The 21,190-nt window shown below is 57.0% G+C and overlaps 2 protein-coding genes across 15 annotated transcripts in view; one reads left to right on the forward strand and one right to left on the reverse strand.

The window, feature by feature from the left end:
- The window catches only part of CHD5 (chromodomain helicase DNA binding protein 5), a 26,398-nt gene extending 15,358 nt beyond the window's left edge, over nt 1–11,040 (forward strand). For 3 of the 7 annotated variants that reach the window (XM_015882476.1, XM_015882480.2, XM_015882483.1), the window contains 23 exons: nt 209–350; nt 558–689; nt 902–1,019; nt 1,496–1,620; nt 2,226–2,457; nt 2,547–2,672; nt 2,785–2,957; nt 3,684–3,858; nt 4,173–4,259; nt 4,699–4,787; nt 4,939–5,072; nt 5,247–5,391; nt 6,553–6,712; nt 6,862–6,941; nt 7,096–7,225; nt 7,749–7,838; nt 8,129–8,263; nt 8,429–8,537; nt 8,705–8,837; nt 9,160–9,355; nt 9,570–9,733; nt 9,840–9,954; nt 10,058–11,040. In XM_015882476.1, the coding sequence (XP_015737962.1) occupies nt 209–350; nt 558–689; nt 902–1,019; nt 1,496–1,620; nt 2,226–2,457; nt 2,547–2,672; nt 2,785–2,957; nt 3,684–3,858; nt 4,173–4,259; nt 4,699–4,787; nt 4,939–5,072; nt 5,247–5,391; nt 6,553–6,712; nt 6,862–6,941; nt 7,096–7,225; nt 7,749–7,838; nt 8,129–8,263; nt 8,429–8,537; nt 8,705–8,837; nt 9,160–9,355; nt 9,570–9,733; nt 9,840–9,954; nt 10,058–10,065 (2,998 nt within the window). In that variant the 3' untranslated portion in view covers nt 10,066–11,040. Of the gene's footprint in view, nt 1–208; nt 351–557; nt 690–901; nt 1,020–1,495; nt 1,621–2,225; nt 2,458–2,546; nt 2,673–2,784; nt 2,958–3,683; nt 3,859–4,172; nt 4,260–4,698; nt 4,788–4,938; nt 5,073–5,246; nt 5,392–6,552; nt 6,713–6,861; nt 6,942–7,095; nt 7,226–7,748; nt 7,839–8,128; nt 8,264–8,428; nt 8,538–8,704; nt 8,860–9,159; nt 9,356–9,569; nt 9,734–9,839; nt 9,955–10,057 lie in introns of those variants that run through there. The other 4 variants (XM_015882477.1, XM_015882479.1, XM_015882482.2 and 1 more) reach the window with 4 other exon arrangements.
- KCNAB2 (potassium voltage-gated channel subfamily A regulatory beta subunit 2) overlaps nt 10,430–21,190 on the reverse strand; it is a 19,024-nt gene continuing 8,263 nt past the window's right edge. For 4 of the 8 annotated variants that reach the window (XM_015882574.2, XM_015882575.2, XM_015882573.2 and 1 more), the window contains 14 exons: nt 17,124–17,167; nt 16,946–16,983; nt 16,759–16,838; nt 15,722–15,766; nt 15,375–15,419; nt 15,258–15,301; nt 15,104–15,190; nt 14,716–14,760; nt 13,234–13,319; nt 13,012–13,132; nt 12,561–12,655; nt 12,358–12,478; nt 12,197–12,285; nt 10,430–12,116 (listed from right to left, as the gene is read on the reverse strand). In XM_015882574.2, coding sequence (XP_015738060.1) covers nt 12,027–12,116; nt 12,197–12,285; nt 12,358–12,478; nt 12,561–12,655; nt 13,012–13,132; nt 13,234–13,319; nt 14,716–14,760; nt 15,104–15,190; nt 15,258–15,301; nt 15,375–15,419; nt 15,722–15,766; nt 16,759–16,838; nt 16,946–16,983; nt 17,124–17,167 — 1,030 coding nt within the window. In that variant the 3' untranslated portion in view covers nt 10,430–12,026. Of the gene's footprint in view, nt 12,117–12,196; nt 12,286–12,357; nt 12,479–12,560; nt 12,656–13,011; nt 13,133–13,233; nt 13,320–14,715; nt 14,761–15,103; nt 15,191–15,257; nt 15,302–15,374; nt 15,420–15,721; nt 15,767–16,758; nt 16,839–16,945; nt 16,984–17,123; nt 17,168–19,139; nt 19,857–21,190 lie in introns of those variants that run through there. The other 4 variants (XM_015882578.2, XM_015882576.2, XM_015882571.2 and 1 more) reach the window with 3 other exon arrangements.

The raw sequence follows: 21,190 nt of genomic DNA on the forward strand, positions 1-21,190 counted from the left end.
GCCGTGCCCTGAGCACACCCTGCTTCCTGGGGCTGTGGTACCTTCAGGACCTGACCCCAGTCTGGGGATGCTGAACCAGCACCTAAAGAGAAGTCCCCATACCAGATATCCCTTTTGAAACTCCACTGATATATCTATAGAGTTTACATGCTGTCTGATTTTTGGCAGTCCCATAATGACAGTGTCTGTCCCTTCCCCTTTCATACAGGAAGTACTACAAGTTCATACTAACAAGGAATTTTGAAGCCCTGAACTCGAAAGGTGGAGGGAATCAGGTCTCCCTGCTCAACATCATGATGGATCTGAAGAAGTGCTGTAACCACCCCTACCTTTTCCCTGTGGCCGCTGTGGTATGTGAACTGTGTGCACCATAGAGATGTTTTGCAGTGTAGTGTGTGTGCAGTCTGTCAGTGGGGTTTGTCTCCAGCTGTCTTTGGTTAAAAGTACAGGTTTTGGTGTGCAATTTGATATGGTGTTTGCCTTTGCAATGCATGTGACTTTTTCCATGACTTTCCCCAATGCTTTCCTGAAGAGGTTATAACCAGAATCCTTCACAGGAGGCCCCAGTTCTGCCCAATGGATCCTATGATGGGAATTCTTTGGTCAAGTCTTCTGGAAAACTGATGCTGCTCCAAAAGATGCTGAAGAAGTTACGGGATGGGGGTCACAGAGTTCTGATCTTCTCCCAGGTGAGCAGTGGGAAGGGCTGGTGAGGGACTCTGATAAATTACTAAAGGACTTCTTTGTTCTGTATGAGAATTCTGTTAGGTACAGACAGGGATAGATGGAAGATGCCAGCTGATGTCACAGCTGGGCACCCCATCAGTCAGGGGGATTAACTGCATCCTGTTCCTCTCCGGAGAGTACCCATGAAATGTTTGAAACCACTTTTTATCTGCAGATGACGAAGATGTTGGACTTGCTGGAGGACTTTCTGGAGTACGAGGGCTACAAGTATGAGCGCATTGATGGTGGCATCACTGGAGGCCTGCGCCAGGAAGCCATTGATAGGTTTAATGGTAAGTGCTTTTCCTCCCTTCCAGGAGTGGCAGTGGGCACTGTGTGCTGGGGCCAATTTGCAGCAGCCAGCAGAGGGGTCAGGCGTTGTGGGGGCTGTGTGTATACCTGGAGTGCAGAGTGCTGAAGCTCAGAGCCCTGGCACAATGCAGGGCTGCTCTTGGTGTGTTAAGCCCCTCTGGTTATTTCACACATTAAACTCTGAGCCTGTTAATGACAGGCTGTTTGGCTTGAAAGACTCCTGCATTTCTCTTTGTGGCCTCAGAGCTTCCCTTTCAGACCTGGAGCTGTATTTTCTTCACTAACTAATTTCCAGGGGTTGATGTATTTTTACTCCTTGTCTTCCCTGCCTATTGCTTCTTGGCTTAGACTGGTGGACCCTGATGTTTTATAACTAAAGCACTGTGCTACACCTTTCCAAATAAGCCCAGCTCCCCTTTGTCTCACCTTCTGCCACCTGTGGGTTTGTCTTTCTCAGCTCCTGGTGCTCAGCAGTTCTGCTTTCTCCTCTCTACCCGCGCTGGTGGTCTGGGCATAAACCTTGCTACGGCTGACACAGTCATTATTTATGATTCTGACTGGAATCCCCACAATGACATCCAGGTTTATTACTTTTTCTTTTCCTTCCAGTACAGTAAGTACCTTTCTGGATGGGCCCCCTGTGCATTCTGCCAGTGAAATGAGCTCTCTCCTCTTGAGAGCTGCTGATGGTTCCTGCAGTTTGCAGGACATAGTTCTGTTCAGGAGCTGTTTGCACACCTCTATTGGCCTTACCTTGGCCTGTCAGCAATGCAGGGGTGGACTGGCCACTAAAACTGGCTTTCTTCCATGAGCTTCTGCCCTTCTCCTGCTGTTTGTCTGCAACCTAGTGTCCCTTCCTGTTCTGGGGACTTTCCACTTGCATTTCCAAAAGCTGTGGTAGATCCTATCTAAGGACTGATCTGCAGCCAGAGGATTCCTAGGAGGAGCTTTTCTGCACTGCCTTCAAGCCTTTCAATTAGGGGCCATGCACGAGGAAGGTGGCCTGCTCTGTAGTCAGAGGAGGGGGAAGGAGGAGTGTAAAGCCTACAGGTTGGCTCTAAGGAGCCCCTTTTGCTCCACTGCCCCATAGCAGCCTGAGATCAGCTTCTGGCTGAGGGGGTCCAAGACTGGGCTGGCTGCAGATGTGCCAACATTGGCTGTTCTGCAGTGATGTTCTCTGCCTGCAGGCATTCAGCAGAGCACACCGCATCGGGCAGAACAAGAAAGTAATGATATACCGCTTTGTGACAAGAGCCTCCGTGGAAGAGCGCATCACCCAGGTGGCCAAAAGGAAGATGATGCTCACCCACCTGGTGGTCCGTCCTGGGCTTGGCTCAAAGTCAGGCTCCATGACCAAGCAAGAGCTGGATGACATCCTGAAGTTTGGGACAGAAGAGCTCTTCAAGGATGATGTGGAAGGTTGGGTCAGGAGGGAGCTGGAGATGCTCAGAGCAAAGCCAAGCCCTGCTGGAGCTGCAGGGGCTCATTCCTGTGCCTTCCACTTGCAGGCATGGTGTCTCAGGGACAGCGGCTCACCATGCCGGATGCCGTCACCCCTTTCTCTGACACGCTGTCCACCAAAGGGGGTGCAGTGACTCCTGGCATGAAAAAAAAGCATGGTGGCACCCCACCAGGTCTGTAGCCCCTGTTACTGGGATGACTTTGCCCTGTGTCCAGCCTGATCTTGCCTGGCTCTGGGAGCACACAGTGTGATTTGCTTTCTGTTCCCCTTGCTTTGCCCTCCAGGTGACAATAAGGATGTGGATGACAGCAGTGTGATCCACTATGACGATGCTGCTATCTCTAAGCTTCTGGACCGAAACCAGGATGCGACCGATGACACGGAGCTGCAGAACATGAACGAGTATCTCAGCTCCTTTAAAGTGGCCCAGTATGTTGTGAGAGAAGAGGATGGTGTGGTAATGTGATCAGTATCATGTCTTATAATCACATCTGTTTGTATGTCCCTGTTTGTGCTTCTTCCTCTGCCTTTTTTGTTCCTGTGGGGGTTTCTCTGCAGGGCAGTACTCCTCCCTGCTCATTGCTGATGGTAGCAGTGATGGTGCAGCCAGCAGGACTGCAATGGCTAAATGTGGTTCTGACCTATTGTGACCTATCGCTCTTCTGGTACTTGGTTCTGTTCTTCTGAAGGCTGCTATTCTGAATACTGGGAGCAGGGCACGGTGCTGCTCATGCATTGTGCTGCTGTCATTTATTCTCCCTGTAGCTAACAGACTTCCTTCAGCTGTCTCTCAAGCTGATAGTGGGCTGCTATTCAGGGCAATCTCTGTGGATCTGTGATTGTTCCCTGGATGTGAGCACAGGCCGGATGGCAGTGTTCTCAGGAGCTATTTCTAGGTATAGGTGGCTGACTGGGAGGTTGTCTCAGCCCTTTGATAACCGTGCACTGAGGTCAGTGCATTTGGGTGAAAGTGAGACTCTGTGTACATGCATGTAGAGCAGGGTGAAGGAGGCACACCACTGGGTGGTCAAAGCATGTCTGAACATCTTGCTTACCAGCAAGTGTCTCAGTGCCCTCCTTCCATCCCTCTTCCCTAAAGCTCAGTAGAAGACGCACAGCAGTGTGGTGCAGGGAGGTCTGCAGCTCTCTTGTCTCAAGCCTTTTTGGTTTCCTTTCTTTGCAGGAGGAGGTGGAACGTGAGATCATCAAACAAGAGGAGAATGTGGACCCTGACTACTGGGAGAAGCTGCTGCGGCACCACTATGAGCAGCAGCAGGAAGATCTGGCCAGGAACTTGGGGAAGGGGAAGAGAATCCGCAAGCAGGTCAATTACAATGATGCCTCTCAGGAGGACCAAGGTATGGCTTTGACTGCTTGGCTCAGGTCTGGGAGCAGGCTCTGTGATTTTTGTTTCCTTTTGGCCTGTAACTGGGAAAGAATTGAGGAGAAACCTGACTGTGGGCAAAGTATTTAAAACTGGTTTGTTTTTTTATTTTCTGTGAAGGAAACTAATAATAATGGAAAAGTTGAGTCTGGTTTCCTGTTTATTTCTGGGTCTTTCTCTCTGGCTACCTGGGACTGGATGCTGGGGGCAGTGTCAGGGCTCCTGTTGTCCCCTTGAGGCAAGCTTGCAGGGTTCTCTCTCCTGACCTTGTCTCCTTGTGGTCTGCAGAGTGGCAGGACGAGCTCTCTGACAACCAGTCTGAGTACTCCATTGGCTCTGAGGATGAAGATGAAGACTTTGAAGAAAGACCAGAAGGTCAGAGTGAGTTAATGGACTTGATAATCTACAATGTCCTCTGCAGGAACTTCAGTGATAGCCTGTGATTTGGGGTGGGCTGGCACTCAAATGCAGCAGGGAGGTCTGAGCTGAAGAGACTGCCTTGCTTCTGGGGAGGCATTCTTTGCCCTGCTGGGTGAGGCAGTTCTCAGCACAGGGAGCATGACTTGCTGGCTAATGTAGGGCTTTGGTCTTGTCCTTGTGGTAGCAGTATCTGGTCTTCAGTGCCTCCCCTGGCATGAGGAGGCCACGTGAGTGAAAGGGCACTCTGAACAACCCTGACTGCCGCTGTGTGCAGGTTCCACTCCCATTGGGAAGGGTTATGGGAAGCTTAGGGCACAGGGGTTGATCAGCATTAGGTCTTTGGCCATCCCTCTGTTGGCTGGGCACGTTTGTTACATAGGTTGTATGACTGCAGGTGGCAGAAGACAATCACGGAGGCAGCTGAAGAGTGACCGGGACAAACCTCTCCCTCCTTTGCTGGCAAGAGTTGGGGGGAATATTGAAGTGAGTGTCAGCACTGGCCAAAGCATGTCCCTTGTCTGTCTGGTCCGGTTTGTGCTGCTCTTCAGCATCAGTCCTGGCTCAGGACCTGTAGCAGCTGTGAGGCTCTGAGATGTCATCATTTCTGAGGCCTCCCAACCTCTGCTCCCTGCAGGTTCTGGGGTTCAATGCCCGGCAGCGCAAAGCCTTCCTGAACGCCATCATGCGGTGGGGAATGCCGCCCCAGGATGCCTTCAACTCTCACTGGCTGGTGAGGGATCTGCGAGGGAAGAGTGAGAAAGAGTTCAGGTACTGTGATCAGGCATGAAGATGCCTGTGAGGCGTTCATCTCAAACTGCTCCATGATGCCATGTGCTGGAGGGCAAAACTCTGCCCTTGGCCGCTGGTGAAAACAGGCACTGCGGGTGCTCAGCAGGGAGCTCTTGGTCCAAGCTAGAGCCAGCTCTTGCTTTCTTTCCACAGGGCTTATGTCTCCCTGTTCATGCGACATTTGTGTGAACCTGGAGCTGATGGTGCAGAGACATTTGCAGATGGGGTCCCACGGGAAGGTCTTTCTCGCCAGCACGTGCTGACTCGGATCGGAGTTATGTCACTAGTAAGGAAGAAGGTGGGTGAGTAAAATCTTACATGTGCCCTTCAGGTACGTTCTGGATACCTGGGGGTTTTGTTAGCTGCTGAATGCCTCCTTGCCAGAGATCCCCTTATTGAATCTCCAAGGCTTGGTGCACGGCCACGTCTGTGGTATTTCAGTGATGTAGGTCAGCTGGAGGTAGAAGTGCTTGGTTGGCAAAAAATCGTGGCAAAATCACATTTTTAACTTCTAAAAAATTCCTGGATTTATAGTTCTTTTCATTTCAGATGGGACTATTACAGTAACCTACTCAGACCTCCTATACTGTACAGGCCAGAGACTTCCACTTGCCAAGTCTTGCATTGTGTCCAGCATCTTGTTGAACCAAAGCATGTCTTTCAGAGAGATGTTTGGGCTTGATTTGGGACTGAATAACTGTTGGTCATGTTGCTAATCCCAGGCATGTGCTGAGCCCCGAGGATACTGGCAGTTAAGTGTATGGAAGAATCCTCAGCTGTCTTGTTTAGAGGATCTCCCCATATGTTGACAAGTGCAGCACTCAGAGTTGTCCCAGGAAGACCATTAGATGATCATAGCAGTAGTTCCAGTGTAGCAGTGGGGAAGGGCAGATGCTGGGAGTGATGGCACCTGATTTTGCTGTGTCTGGAGCATCAACTGTTACTCTGCTGGGTGTGGAGAGTGACAAATTGCAGCCTAGGGAACGGGGTGTGCAAGAGAGACTCTGTGAAAGAGAGGAGTGGAGAGGAAGCAAGGAGCATTTTGATGGAGGCATGATGGGTCCAGGACTGTGAACTCACTGCATGAGCACCCCCAGGGTGCAGCTCACCCTGCATGCCTGCCAAGGCTTCACATGGGCACCAGCACGGTCACTCGCATGCTGCCCTTCTGCTACTCACACAGTCTTAACTCAGTACCTCTCCCTTAAGTCTGCAAAGCCAGCACAGCTGCAGTGGACTTGCTGGGGCATGGGAGGCTTTCTGTGTGCATGTGGGCAGAGCAGGACTGCTGCTGGAGGTGCTGCCCTGCAAAGCAGCAGGGCATGGGCAGTAGCACCTGCTGCCCAGCAAAGTGTGCCACATGGGGTGGTGGGTGTAGGAGCACCTCTGGATGGGGCTGGCCTGCTGCTGCTCTGTTGCTGGCCGCTGTGTTTGACTTGCTGTTGTGTGTCTGCCCCAGGTGCAGGAGTTTGAGCATGTCAATGGGAAGTACAGCACCCCAGACATGATTCTGGAGGGCCCGGAGAGCAAGAAGTGCAGTGAGATGGTTTCTTCAGATCCCAACACCCCTGTCCCAGCCAGCCCAGCACACATACATGCAGGACCTCTTGCCCTTGCAGGTAAATGCACAATGCCCTGGTTGTGGCTTTGGTCTACCTTAGGAAGGGAGGTGGAACAGGACACCAGAAAGTTTTGCAGGTATCTGGCACTGTGTCCTTGGCACAATGGGATTCCTGTTTGTAGCTTCCTTGCTTTACTTGTGTTACAGAAAAAACAGACCCACCACTCGGATTCCAGGAGGAAAAGGACCAAGTGGAGCAGAAGTCCAGGAGAGCATCTGACAGCCAGGTAGGGGGGTCATGAACCTGTGCCCGCAGTGCTGCCCTGCAGACTGCAGTGCTGTAGTAATGGTGTTTCTTGGGAGATGCTGCAGCATTCCTCTGCAAGCAAATCACATCCCTCTGGCTGCTGTGCTAATCCAGTGTGGGTGCTTCACGTTAAGGTGCCTGGAAGCACTGAGAAGGTGGAAAGTGAGGAGTGCCAAGAAAACTGTGAAAGCAAAGAGAAACTGAAGGAAGAGAAACAAGAAGAGAGTGAAAAGGCTGAGCCTTCTCCTGAGCCCCTGGGGAAAGGTGAGTCTCTGTGGCTCAGAAGAATACAGGCTTCATTCTGAGCAGCATCTGGGACATCTGTGAGGGCTCTGACAGTTACAGTGACATTGATGTGTGCTGGGGGATTTCTTCAGCTCAAGGTGCATAGACACAGAGTGTGCACTGTGACAGCCTCAGTGCTCCTGACAGGCAGATACTCTCTGCTGGGAAACTCTGGCACTTGCTGCTGGCTTCTCTTCTCCAAATTGCAGTGGAAAACTTGGATGTCACAATGTCCAGTAGGAGTTCCTGAGAAAGGCTTCCTGTTGGACTTCCAGATTGCTGTCTAGATAATGACACGACATTATCACAGATGTAATCTACACTGTAATATTAAAGCATTAGTTTAGTATAATCTACAAATTAAATGTAAAATAAGTTGTGAGAAATGCTTGTGCACAATACAGTCACTTTACCCTGAAAGTTACAGTCAATCCATATCTGTTATTTCCTGAAGAGCGTTTTACATGTTATGCTTTTCTCAGAGTCCTGTTCCCTTCTGCAGATGAGGGTACTCAAGAAAAAGAGAAGACTTTGGAAAAGCCAGAGTCCAACAGCAGTCCTGGCAAAGGGGAGGACAAAGAAGTCAAGCCAGGTAAAGTGCCAGGAGGCTTTGGGGAGAGAAGTGGTGCAAGGTGCCCTGCTGGGCAGGGTCAGTGACTCAAGGCAAGTGTCTGGGGGTGGCACAGGGCACTGCCTGTGCTTGCTATGAAAACATCAGGAGCTGCTGGGGGAGGCAGGTGGGTGGGAGGTGGGGCTGGTGGCTTCTCCAGCAGTGACTTTAGTGGGGACTTCCCCTTGCAGCTGGGAGGGCAGTGGTAGCAGCAGCCGCTCTGATGGCTGAGTGAGTTTGGGCAGGTGTGATTTCCTGTGTTTGCCCAGCAGAGGATACCAGGGTGGAAGAGAAGGAGCAAAATGAGACTCAGCAAAATGGTGACAAAGAAGAGGAGGACGGAAAGAAGGATGACAGAAATGTGAACTTTAGATTCATGTTCAACATTGCTGATGGAGGCTTTACAGGTAGAAATGAGAGATGAGCCATTGGTTACTCCTGCAGAGCTTCTCCATAAAGCTCTGTACTGAGCGCTGTTCCTGTGGCTCCCTGGGCCATCTCCTTGCTCGCCCCGCATGCTGTGCCCAGCAGCCCTGCTGGCTGACCAGGCTGTCTCTCTTCTGTTTCTGCAGAGCTGCACACGCTGTGGCAGAATGAGGAAAGAGCTGCCATCTCCTCCAGCAAGATCTATGACATCTGGCACCGCAGACATGACTACTGGCTGCTGGCAGGGATTGTCACGTACCCTTTGGCTTTGTGGGTGATGGCCTCCCCGTGCCAGGCGGAGGGGGCTGTGCTGTGAGGGCATTGGGGAGGGAGGTGATGGAGCAGGGAAAGGGGCTGGAGATGTGTTGCTGAGAAATGCTGCCTGCTGGCTGGTTCTTGCCTTGACGCTCCCTCTGCTGCAGCCACGGCTATGCCCGCTGGCAGGACATCCAGAACGACCCACGCTACGTGATCCTGAACGAGCCCTTCAAGTCAGAGATACACAAAGGGAACTACCTTGAGATGAAGAACAAGTTCCTCGCCCGGCGCTTCAAGGCGAGTTGCAGGTTCAGGGCTGGTGAGTCCTTAGTGGTGGCTCAGAGCAGAGCCCCACAGCGAGGTGGAGCGGAGCAGGAGGCGGCAGATGTTTGTGAGACATCAGTGGCAGCGAGGCAGCGCCCTGAGGGGCAGGGCTGGAGCAGCAGGAGCACTTGCTAGCTCCAGAATGTGGCACATGGACAGGGCAGTGCTGTGGAAGATGATACAAACCCAGGAGCTGTGGGGTCGGATGGATGGGGAGGGTGGTGGCATGTGGGTGGCACTGGCTCACATGGGCACAGGGTCTGGTCCTGATCCATTGCTCTCCTGTGCCTCCCAGCTGCTGGAGCAGGCCCTGGTGATAGAGGAGCAGCTGCGACGGGCAGCGTACCTGAACATGACGCAAGACCCCAGCCACCCGGCCATGGCATTGAACGCCCGGCTGGCTGAAGTGGAGTGCCTTGCTGAAAGCCACCAGCACCTCTCCAAAGAGTCCCTTGCTGGGAACAAGCCCGCCAACGCTGTTCTGCACAAAGGTACGTGGGGGTGTAGAGAGCAGGAGGTGCAGGGAGGGGTTGGCTGTGCTCAATGAGACCATTGGGAAATCCAGCTTTGGGGATTGCTGGGTGGAGGAGCTGATGCTTGTTCAGTTGGGTCACAGGGTTCTGGGCTTATGGGGACAGAGCACAGCAGGCACGGGGGTGCTGGGGGCCACGCTGCAGGGTCAGCAGTGCCGGGTGTGCATTGCAGTGCTGAACCAGCTTGAGGAGCTGCTGAGTGACATGAAGGCTGACGTGACACGCTTGCCCTCCATGCTGTCCCGCATCCCCCCGGTGGCTGCGCGGCTGCAGATGTCGGAACGCAGCATCCTCAGCCGTCTCACCACGCGTGGAGGGGAGCCCCCGGTCCAGCAGGTGTGTGGGCTGGAGGAGTGCAGAGCTGCCTTGGGGTGCCCTGTGTCCCCCCCCAGCTCTCTGTGCTGCATTCCCCGTGCTCCAGCTTCCCTTCTCATTCCCTCAGGGCTCCTTTGGTTCCTCACAGATCTACAACAGCAGCTTCGGGCCGAATTTCCGAGGTCCTGGGCCAGGTGGGATTGTCAACTACAGTCAGATGCCTCTGGGACCCTACGTGACGGGTAGGTTGAAACTTCTGACAGACCCGAGCAGGGAAATGGAAGTGACAGATTCTAGTGCAAAGCAGGGATGGCGATGAGCAGCTGTTTTCTCTCTCACCAACAGATATTTAGCCCTTTCCAAGATCTCCTAATGCTGTTCCCATTCCCACCCGAGGTAAGGCTGCACCTGTGACCATCCTCTGGGCTGCTGTGTGCTGGCAGACCACGAGTCCTGTCTGTCCCCTCAGCAGCCCCTGGGCCACTCTCCAGCCCCGAGAAGAAGCCGCATGGTCACCGAGGGATGGGGATGCAGTGGGCAGAGGCTGCAGCCTCACACCCCTCATCCCCACGTGTGCTTTGACCGACGTGACCCCGACCATCACCAGAACTTCTCTGGAGGGGATTTCATTTCCTTGTACATTTTTTTTGCACTTTCTTATTGAAGACTTGAAGAGTTTGTCTGGAAGTGTGGGATGAGTTAAGAAGGGATGCAGAATAACAGTATTTATGTCTGTTTTTATTGACATGTATCAGAGTTAAAGGGAGACCTGTTGGAAGCTCTGTTTCTAGTCCAGTTCCACGCTGACCGTTAGGCGCCAAGCTTACTCCTGTTCAGTAGCTTCCCTGTAAGTTCTATTTTTATGTCCTTTTTGTGTTTGAGCAAGCGCATGCCTGCCCTGCCCTGCTGCAGCACGGGGAGCAGAGAGGAGGAGGAGAGGAGTCTCCCAGCCCATCCCTGGGCTGCAGTGAGCCCTGCCCCGGGGTCCCTCTGCCTGCAGCCTGCCCTCTCCATGCTGCAGTGGGGAGGGCACGGTTGGGCTGTGCTGGACATTGTGCTCCTCCTGCTTCTTCCTTCCATCCTCTCTATGGCCACAAATTGCCTGGAGCTGGGTGGGGGTGGGGGGTGTCGTGGGGGCTGCTGCAGCAGAGCAGAGGGCGGCTGCACTGCTGCCTTTGTGCCTGGTGGGCTGCTATTTTGTGATACTGCACCGTGGTGACCTTTCGTAGGAGGTTTATGGCACCTGTAACCAACACACTCACATTTACTTTGTACTCTGTGTGTTTTGGTTCATGTTCTCTGTGTTTTAATAAATCCTGTAAAAAGGAGGTGGGAGCAGCGTCGTTATTGTGCTGGCAATGAGGGGAGCTCTGCTCTTCCAGCCCTGGGATCAAGGTGGGAGATGAGCACAATGCTTGGGGAGGGAAGGGCCAGGAGCCAGCCCCCCCTGGGCAGCAGCACCAGGTGAAGTGCTGCTGGGTGGACACACACTGTCTGTATACATGTATGTGTATGTGCTTGCAGGATGTGTGCAACACATGTGGCACATCTGGAAGTCACCTCCGGATGCATGTAGATACGCAATTCCACACACCTGCTTCTGTGTTTCTGTGTGGTTTGTGCAGACACATAACAATTGCAGCTCTCTCTTATCTATCCCGGTGTGTGCTTCACCTCCCCATCTCCACTCAGCAGCGTGTGCTGCTTCCCCTGCACAGAGGGTGAGACCAGCTGTGTGGAGTCCCCCCCTCTCATGCTTCCCGTTGCCCACCCCTCTTCTCCTCCCCGTCTCTCCTCCCTCGCTCCCACCCCATGTCGGTGCGCTGGGGCTGCAGAGCGGAGCGCCGGGAGGTGTTGGTTTTGTCGGTGGCGATGCAGCCTCTTACAGCCCCGGCTCAGGTCTGGGCCAGCATCCAGCCCTGCACACCTGCACCCAACGGCCTCCATGTCCAGAAACACAAAGTAAAGAAGAGAAGCAGCGGGGAGGCGCATGCAACGGCCGCAGCCGCCGCCCAGGACGGCCCCCGCCGGCTGAGTCCAACGCACGGAGCCCCCCGAGCACAGCGCCCAGCCCGGCCCTGCGGCTCCGAGTCCGGCCGCGGGGTGCGCTCAGCCCCGGCGCTCTCCCCGGCGGTGGCTTCCTTGCATTCAAATTAAATGTTATGTAATAAGCGTTATGTTCTCTTGCAGCGACGTTTGGAACGGTTTCTCTACACTCTCGGCGTGCTGTTCTTGATGCGGTCCGCGCTCTCCACTTTGCTTCATCCAAGCATAAGCAAGCGATCGGGCGGCGGGGCGGCGCGGCGGGGCGCGCCTAGGAGCGGTAATCCTTCTTGCTGTAGGGTTTGTTGCCCAGGATGCTGTCGATCTCGTGGACGATGGAAGACGACAGCTTGGGAAGGACCTGCAGGGGAGCGCCCAGAGCCGTGTGGGACGGCCCCGCATCACGCTGCAGTGATTCACCTGCAGCGCTGCACAGCTCACCTGTATGGCTCCGATGTTCTCCATCAGCTGGTCGGCGTTGGAGGCTCCCAGCAGCACGGAGCTGACGCCCTCGTTGCGCAGGCACCACGCTGGGGATGCAGAGTGCAGAGCTGAGCAGGGCCCGGCCGCTGCCCCCCCTCCATCCCCAACACCCCCCTTACCGATGGCGAGCTGTGGCAGCGTGCAGCCCAGGCGCTCGGCGATGGCTTGCAGCTCCTTCAGCTTGGCCTGCTGCCGCCGGCCCTCCTCGCTCAGGATCTTGTCCTTCAGCCACTGGTATCCCTGGGGCAGGAGGGAGGTGAGTGGGGGGGCTCCAAGGAGGAGCCCTGAGAGCCCTGCACGTGTATCCCCACATGGTGCTCACCTTCAGTGATGCTCTGGAGTACGGAGGAATGCCACCATCGTACTTCCCCGAGACGATGCCACACGCCAGCGGGGACCAGGTCATGGCACCGACACCTGGGGAGAGCAGAGCAGAGTGACCTGGCCACCTTGTGTGCTGCCTTCAGCCCGGGGTTGGGCAGCACGTGGGTGCAGAGGGCAGGAGGGGCAGCAGGGGAACCAGCCTGGGGAGCCAGGAGTGGAGTGGAGGTGCTGGGGCACACGGGAGGGGATGGAGAGGGAGGAGCAATGGGTACAGCCCTCAGGAGAAGAATCCACATGAAAGGGACGCATTGTATTTCCCCCCCCCTTCCCCCCAGAAAGTGCCATTTTCACCCCAGCAGCACATCCAGGAGTGGGGCACAGCAGCCAGGGAGCAGCTCGTGTGTTCCTGCACCAACGGCTGCAGGATGGGGAGGATCCTGGGTTGGTACCTATCTTGTGGAAGAGCTCAGGCAGCTGCACCTCCACCTTCTCCCTCTGGAACATGTGGTACTCGGCCTGCTCGCAGATCGGTGGGATCAGGTTGAACTGCCGTGCCACTGAGTACGCCTCCTGCAACCCGGATCGGCACCATCAGTGCACACCGGCCCCATCGTCATGGGGCAGGGATTTGGGCTCCAGGACCCCCTGTACCACCCACATGTGGCCCCTACCATGATCTCCATGGAGCTCCAGCGTGACGTTCCCCAGTACATCGCCATGCCCTGGTTGATGACGTGTGTCATGGCGCGCACCGTCTCTGCCAGAGGAAGGGAGAGCAGCAGGCGGGCGTTAGGGCACAGGGATGGGGCTGGGCCATGCACATCTTGCAAGCAGGGTACATCCAAACGCCAAACGGGCGGGAGTTGGGTGTGGAAATTAAACCAAAAGGGAATGGAAATCGACCCGAGAGGGAGAGAGAGAAAGAGAGAGACTGCTCCGCAATTAACGCGTTTCCAAATCTCTTGAAAACAGACCCAGGTCAAACCACACGGAGAGCATCACATGGAAGCGGGTGGAGGTCGGTGTGGTTATGCTGAGATGAGGAGGGAGGGACAAAAAAGAGAAGTATGGTCCTCTGGGAGAGGTGACGGTCAGGAGAGGGCACTGAGGAAGGGATGCACCGGGGACACAGCACTGCTCCCAGGCAATGGGGCCGGAGCCACCTCCAGCTCATCCCAAAGTGCTCCACCACAGAAATGAGTTAAAACGGGGCTTAAGGACATAGAAAAGAGATCACCCCCCAAACCCAGCGTTCTGCAGGTGTAGCCCATTCTGGGCTGTGCCACGGCCTGTGGAGGTGGGCATCCCCAGGGCTGCGCTGGCACACGGTGCTTGTTGCAAATGCTGCAGGAGGAGGGAAGCAGGTGGATGTTTCCACACCCTCCGGTACCACCCGGCTGGAAGCACAACTGCTGTGCCCACCGTGCAACAGGGCGGTGGGAAATGTGGAGCTGAGGGATTCGCTGCTCCGTCCCAGAGTGATGCTGGGAGGAAGGGGATGGGGCTGCCACAACTTCAGCCGGCACCGGGCTGCTCCCAACCATGCAGGCTGCGTTGCAAGCCAAGATGCCGTGCCAAGTGAAGGAAGTAGGAAGGAGAACGTGGCCAAAGTTTGGTTTAACAACAGCAGCACGTGCAGCCCAGCTTTGAGCACGAGCTTTGTGTCAACCAAAGGCTTCAGCAGCCAGACCTGGCAGCTCAGCTTGGGGGGGGACAGGACCGCATGGAGAATGCCCAGTCCTGCGTCCAGCGGGGGATGGCACAGGGGTACAGCCGGGTGCTGGGCTACACGGTGCCCCCAGGGTGCTCTGCATGAGGACAGACTGACAGCAGGAAGAGCTGCGTGCAGCAAGGACTGACGGCTTCACCCAGGTCCTGAGCACTCCCCAGTGCCAAAGCAGCGCCAGAAGCGCATCGCCAGAGCCATGCAGGGGAGCGGAGCGGATGGGATGGGAGCACAGCTGTCGGCTTGGTTCCTTCACTTGCAAGATGTTCTGGGGACAGGGGGGTATTTTGGTTTGGCTGCTGCTGCTGTTTTCCTTCGCGCATTTTATGGAGAGGGTTATTGAGGGAGGAAGGAATCAAAATTAATGAAAGATGCGGGTTCTGTCTCATAAAATGCCACTGGGGTTCAGACTGCGGGTACGATGTACCTTCTATGATGAATGTTCTCGACTTGGAAGAACTAAATGGGTGCCCTGGTGATAAAAGAAAGATGTAGAGAGACCAGAGGTTACAGCCGCCGGTGTCACAGCGAAGGGCACAGCGGGGGACGGGGCCGCGCTCCCCCAGCACCACGGCAGCCCCCGGCCGCGCTCCTGGCACAGGGTGAGGGGTGGATGCTCAGAGCTTTAACTGAAGGGGTTACGCTCTGTGGTGGGAAACACACTTTCAAAGGAAAGCCTGCCACAAGAAGCATGGTTACAACCCACGGATGGCAATGGAATAAGGCACACACCATGCAGAAAACGGGGAGAGAAGGGACGTGGCCCCAGAGCCGTGGGCAGGAACACTGTGGCACAACCGCACTGCGGCACCCACCTTCCATGGGTGTGTTGGGGTCGGGCCGGTTGGCGAACACCACGTCCACGTAGTCCAGCTGCAGCCGCTCCAGCGACGCCTTCAGACCTGCAGCCATGCAGCACAGTCAGGGCAGCCCAGGCCCCGCACCGTGCCCCACACCCCGCAGCCATACCTTCAATGATGTGCTTTCGGGACAGTCCCCGCTCCGTCTCTGCTCTGAAAGAAGAGAAGGGGCAGTCGGAGCCTGCTGCCGGCCGCAGCGCTGCGGGGCAGGGCGGGTGTTACCTACTTTCCTCCCCAGAAGATCTTGGTGGTGATGACCAGGCTGGATCGTCTGCAGGGAGAAGGGCAGAGTCATAGAACCAGAGGGTAATTAAAGTTGGAAGTCCAACCCCAACCCATCCCACTGTGCCCACTGACCACATCCCCAGATGCCACCTCGCCATGTTGGACACCTCCAGGGTTGGGGATGCCACCCTGGGCAGCTGTGCCGGTGCTTGTGCAATGTGTGAGCCCTGCACCCTGTGGGCTCTATCTCCCTGCTCCTCCCAGCCCATGAGCATCACAATTACTAAGGAAATCTGCTGCCTAAAAGTGAAGCAGTGTGGGATGCCGGACCCTGGGGGTGAAACCTACCTCCAGCCCTTCTTCTTGAGGATGTTCCCCAGGATGACCTCAGCCCTGCAAGGAAAGGGAGACATAAGCCTTGAGCTCTTTAGGCTGGAGCAGGAATTAGGTCAGAGACGCGTCAGTAATGAGAAGTGACTGCGAGCGGCGTTGGGACGCGGCGGGGAGCGGAGGACTCCCCAACAACGGGAGCTGCTATTTTTAAGCAGCTGTGTGGGCCCACTCGTCACATTGCACAGCACCAGGGCCGCCCCCAGCCCAGCATCAGTGGGGCTGAGCAGGACCAGGTCAGCACACACAGAGGCCACAGGCCGGGATGGAGCCCTCACCCCGTCAGGAAAAGCTGTGGTGGGATGGAACGTTTGAGCAAATGCGAAATGACTTCCCAAAACGAGCGCGGAGAGGCGGAATGATTTAATTATTTCCACTCTCCAAACTTTCAAACCAACCTGCATGACAGCGGCTGTCCTCAGTGAGCAAACGGAGGGCAGCGTGTGGCGCGGGGATGGGAAGCGCCTATTAGTGCTCCTGGGGGGAACATTCCTGTGTGCTGTGGGAGAGCAGCCCTCCTTCCAAACACACTTTCAAATATTTAGGAACTGGAGCTCCTGCAAGCACCCGTGTGCAGAAGGGCTTTGAAGACTGAATGAGCAACCGGGAACCTCAGGAGGGTGGAAATGCAGAGCTGAGGGCGGGGGCTGTGTGGGGTTTGGGGGCAGTGTGGGGTACCCAGCCCAGAGCAATCCCTAGGGCTGGGGCTGCTCCTGCTCAGCACATGGGACTGAGCATGCAGAGCGCACCGTTCCTCCCCCGGTGCTGGTTTCTGCGTAATGCAGGAGTGGGTTTGAGGGGAAAAAAAAGGTTCTGCCATTGTGTTGATACCCACAGTGCTGCTCTGCCTGCTAAATATATCCCAGCCCACAGCTGCGAGGGGGCTCAGGATGCGTCCCAAAGCACCTCCAGCTGAGGACCAGGGGGATGTGGCTGTACTGAGGAGGAGCCAGGCCGGCGAGGAAGGCTCCCCATGTGGTGCCAATGGTACTCACTTGCCGGCAGCGTAGACTTCTGCCGTGTCGAACAGATTAATGCCGTTGTCGTACGCTAAAGTCATCAGCTGCTCGGCCATCTGCGGGGAGAAGAGGGGATGCCTGGGGATGGAGACACCGAGGGCCACAGCCACAGGGCACCCGGAGCTGCTGCAGAGGTTGCGTGCTGTGGGCGTGGGGTCCTCACCTCATCCGTGATCTGCCCTCCGAACGTCACCCATGTCCCTGCAGGGAGAGATGGCACACGGTGAGCACAGCGTGGCCGTGCCATGACCCAACACCCATCCCCACACACAGTGGGGGCAGAGCTGACATCTCCGGCTCTGAGTGGCAGCTGTGGGGCTGGATGGGGAGCGTGCACTCACCCAGGCCGAGGCAGGATACACGCAGCCCGGACTTGCCCAGATTTCTGAAAGACAGAGACCCGTTAGAGCAGCAGCCGGACATCCGCACCGTGCTCATCAGTTCAGCTAATCACACAGAGAACCCCCCTGGTGCTGCACAGGAGGAAGGGTGGAAACCACACAGGAGGGCACCGGTGGAAAAGGGCAGAGCACAGCAGCACTGAGCTCTGAGCCCTGAATTGTGGCTGGAGAAGTCAGGGGTGGATTTTATGAAACAGGGAGAGGAGGGAAAGGGGAAAGAGTGGCTGAGAGCACTGAGCCCTGGCCCCGGTCGCTGCTCTACTTCTGCAACCGAAATAAACACAGAGCTGTCGTGAGCCAGAAGGCACCGGAGAGAAAGAACCACAAAAAGGGAACGAGGATGCAGCTCCTTCCAGAGACAAGAACTGCTGCTGGAGGAGCAGAACAGTGAGCAATGGGGGCTGCGTGAGGACATGGGGTGCAGGAGGGGTACCCAGCGTGGGCACAGGGCAGCGGCCACCCATGGGGACAGGAGGACAGGAGGACACAGGAACACGGGGACACAGGGACCTGCAGCACGTCGCCCACGGAAACGTGGCACCTATGTGTGATACCCGAAACTCAGCACTGAGAAGTGGAGAACATTCTTTCGGGCAGGAATCCAGGCTGGCAGGCGTCCTTTCCGCCTTTGCCACAGTGATTGATGGTGCATTTTTACAAATCACAAAGGTTCGAACAACAAGCTTTAAAATAAATAAAGTGTAGGTGAGCTGCTGCTGCCCGCCCGCGCGCGGCCGCGTCGCGTAGCAACGTGCCACGTCCCGTGCCCACCACGGAGGGATCCATCCCTGGGGCGCGGGGATGGACGATGGTTCTTCATTTCAGGCTGAGATTAATCAGGATGTTTTCTTTCTGCGCCGCTGCGTTATTGTCCAACATCTGGAAGGCGTGGGTGCTCCGGAGCAGATGCTCCGTGTCTCGGCCCCGTTTATTTTTAGCTGGCATAGCAGAGGTGATGGCTGCGGGCTGTCAGAGGGCAGAGGCGGCGACATGGAGAGGAAGCAACCAGAGCCAGGAGTGTGGCACTGGGGCAATGGGAGCGTCCCTGCTCATGGCATCCTGCGTGCGAGGCAGCAGTGTGGGCAGGGAATGAGCATCCCCTGTGTGGTCACAGCCCTTCAGGCATCACTTTGAGGAGAGTTTGTACGGAGCAGAGTGGGGACATTTGGAGAGCTTGCTGGCCCTGCTGCAATGCCATCACCGTCACCTCCAGGGGTTGTCCTGCAGGACCACAGAGGGGTGGTCCAAGGAGGGAGGAGCAGAGAGCAGCGGGCAGAGCCCTGAGGTTGTGCGGCCCTAGCATGGCTTGTAGGATGGCTGACCCGGCTAATGGGGACGCTAACAGGGGGTGATGGCTGATCTTGTCCCAGCTTCCCTGCTGCACTTTGCATCCCAGCACCGTCTGCTGGGCTGGAGCCTTTGCCATCCTCTGCAGCAGTGTTCCCTCATCTGCCCAGCGCCAGGTGCCCTGTGTGCACACTGTGCTTCATCCCAAACCGGTGCACTGAGCTGAGCCCCCGCCCTGAGCTCTGGGAGGTTCTGGCAGCACTGCACGGCCCCGATGGCATCACAGCCCACGGACATTCATCTGCACACCGCAGAGCCCCAACGTCCCCGACATCCTCGAGAGCTGCTGCTCCCACAGCACACACACTGCTGCCCTCCCGAGCCCCACAGCGCGTGGTGGGAACGCTTTGTCCCCTCCCGCCCCACTGCTTTATGCTACAACCGCACCAAGAGGGGACAGAGAGCAAACTGCAAGGAAGGAAAGGAAGGTGAGCAACGCGCACGGGGAGCGGAGCAGCACTTGTAGCACTGAGAAACCACAGCCAAGAGGGGAGAGGGGATCTGGGGAGAGCGCGGCACGGCCAGGAACCCCCTCCTCACAATTCTGGGGGGCATCCAAAGCACCCAAACCGGCAGCAGAACCCCAAACACGGCACGTCCCTCCCCTACCTGTACTTCATGCCCGGCTGTTTGATGCTGGACTCGCTGGACGAAGGCGCGTTCTGCACCGAGAGCTGCCCCAGGCTCCGGGCCACCATGGCCACGGCCCGGAATTTGCTGCGCGTTCCGAGGCTGGGGCTGCTGGCATTCTGCCTGTTCAGCCGGTCCTCCGCGCTCCGGCTCTTGATGCTGTGCTCGGAGCACACAAAGGAGACCTGCATGGTGCCCCGCTGTCGGGCTGCGGGTTCGCTCCTCCCCGGGGCTCAGCCCCACGCTCCTCCCGGTGCGGCGCGGCGGGGGCCGGGGGTGGCGGGGAGGGCTTCCCCCAGACGCGGAGGTGCGGGGGAGCGCTGGTGCGCGGCTGCCCGAGGCTGAAGGCAAACTTCGAGTCCTGCTGCCGCCGACGCCTCCGGCTGCGCCGCGTCCCTACGCCCCGGCTGTTCCCGGCCGGCGGACGCGTGGCCCCCGTACGGTCGGTGCCCGGGGTGGGGGCACCGAGGGCACCGCGCTCCCACGGCCCCCCGGCATCGCCCGTGACCCTCCCGCGGCCGCGGAGGCGGCAGGAGCGCGGCAGCAGCCTAAATTTAGACGGCCAACTCCGCGCGGCGGAGCAGAGCAGAGCAGAGCCCTCCTCCTAACGTCGGCGGAGCATCACTCAGCCAACATGACGGCTGCGGGGCTGGGGGGGAGGCACGGCTCAGAGCGGCTCCGGGCCATCAATATTTGATGAGTTTTAGGAAGCAAACAAATAACGGCGGGGCAGGTGGGGAGGCACAGCGGGACCGCTCCCCCCGCCGCGCACCCCCACGTCCGCAGCGCGTGAACCGGCAGCGCTCCCGGGGGGGGGGGGGCAGAATCCCGGTGGGTTTTGAAGCTGGAGCCGCTTTGAGCCGCGCCCCAAGCGCCAATTCCCCGAAACTTCCCCCAGATCAGAGCGACAGCAATTAAGTGAAACCCAAACCCGGTGTCTCCTCTGAAGGACGGAGCCGCGGCGGTGCCGATGGCCGCTTGGCTCCGGGCTGTGCGCAGCAGATGCCCGTGTGCCCCCGGTGATGCAGGCGGCTCCAGTGGTCGGGAAGTAATGGGCTGAGCGAGAGGGATCGCCCACGCGGCCACAGACCGCGCTGATTCCTACAGCGAAGAGAAGCGGCGCGGGGCCGTGGGTCGGCGTGGGGGGTGCGCGGGGGATTACATAAACTCGGCCTTCGGCGCAACGAGAAAATGCGTAATCTGCTCGGGTTTCCCTCTGCCTCCAGCCGCTCTGCTCTGCGGGATGGGTGATGTGGACCCCGGGAAGCCCGCACCCGTTGCAGCAGCACGGCCGCATCCCCACCAAAGAGCATCGCCGCTGCCTTCCCGGTGCCACCCCGGGCGTTTTTGCAGCCCCCCCAGCCCCGCGTTAATCTGCCTGCAGCCTGAGCCCAGATTAAGGCTCCAGTCAGCAGCTTTCGCCCAAAGGAACAGCTGCAGATCTGAGGGAGCAGCCCCCACCAGGCCCCTCCAACCCCTGCACCAGGCCTATGGTGGGGGGGTGCCCGAGGGCTGTGCCCACACACTCCATCAATAAATAACCACTGCATGAATACTGAATGAGCCGTTGCCACGGTGTAAATGTTACCTCTGCTTATTGTGAAGCGGAAGCTCCTGCTGCCCTGCCCTCCACGGGGGCTGCTTTCCCCCCTTCCCCCAGCAGCACCATGAAAGCTGAGACACCGACGCAGCGCTCACTGCCCGCACCTCCATGCAACATTAATGGCGCACTGCTGGCCCTGCACTCACAGGCACTGTGCCCTCCATGGGATGCTGGCTCAGCTCTGTCCCCTGCCCTGTGCTCTGGTGCTGCATTTCACAGCAGGGTCAGTGCAGTTGTGCATTGGCACACACCAACTTTGTGCCAACACTGGAGTTAAAGTGAAGGTGAGAGCATTGAGCTGTGCCAACAGGACGCACTGATGTGCTCCGGCCTCTCCTGCACACACCATGCTGGGCAGCACGGCTCAGCACTGGACACACACAGAGCAGCCACATCCCCTGCCCCACTGCCACCCTGCTCCTGTGCC

This window comes from Coturnix japonica, chromosome 21, assembly GCF_001577835.2.
Source record: "Coturnix japonica isolate 7356 chromosome 21, Coturnix japonica 2.1, whole genome shotgun sequence".
NCBI lineage: Eukaryota > Metazoa > Chordata > Aves > Galliformes > Phasianidae > Coturnix > Coturnix japonica.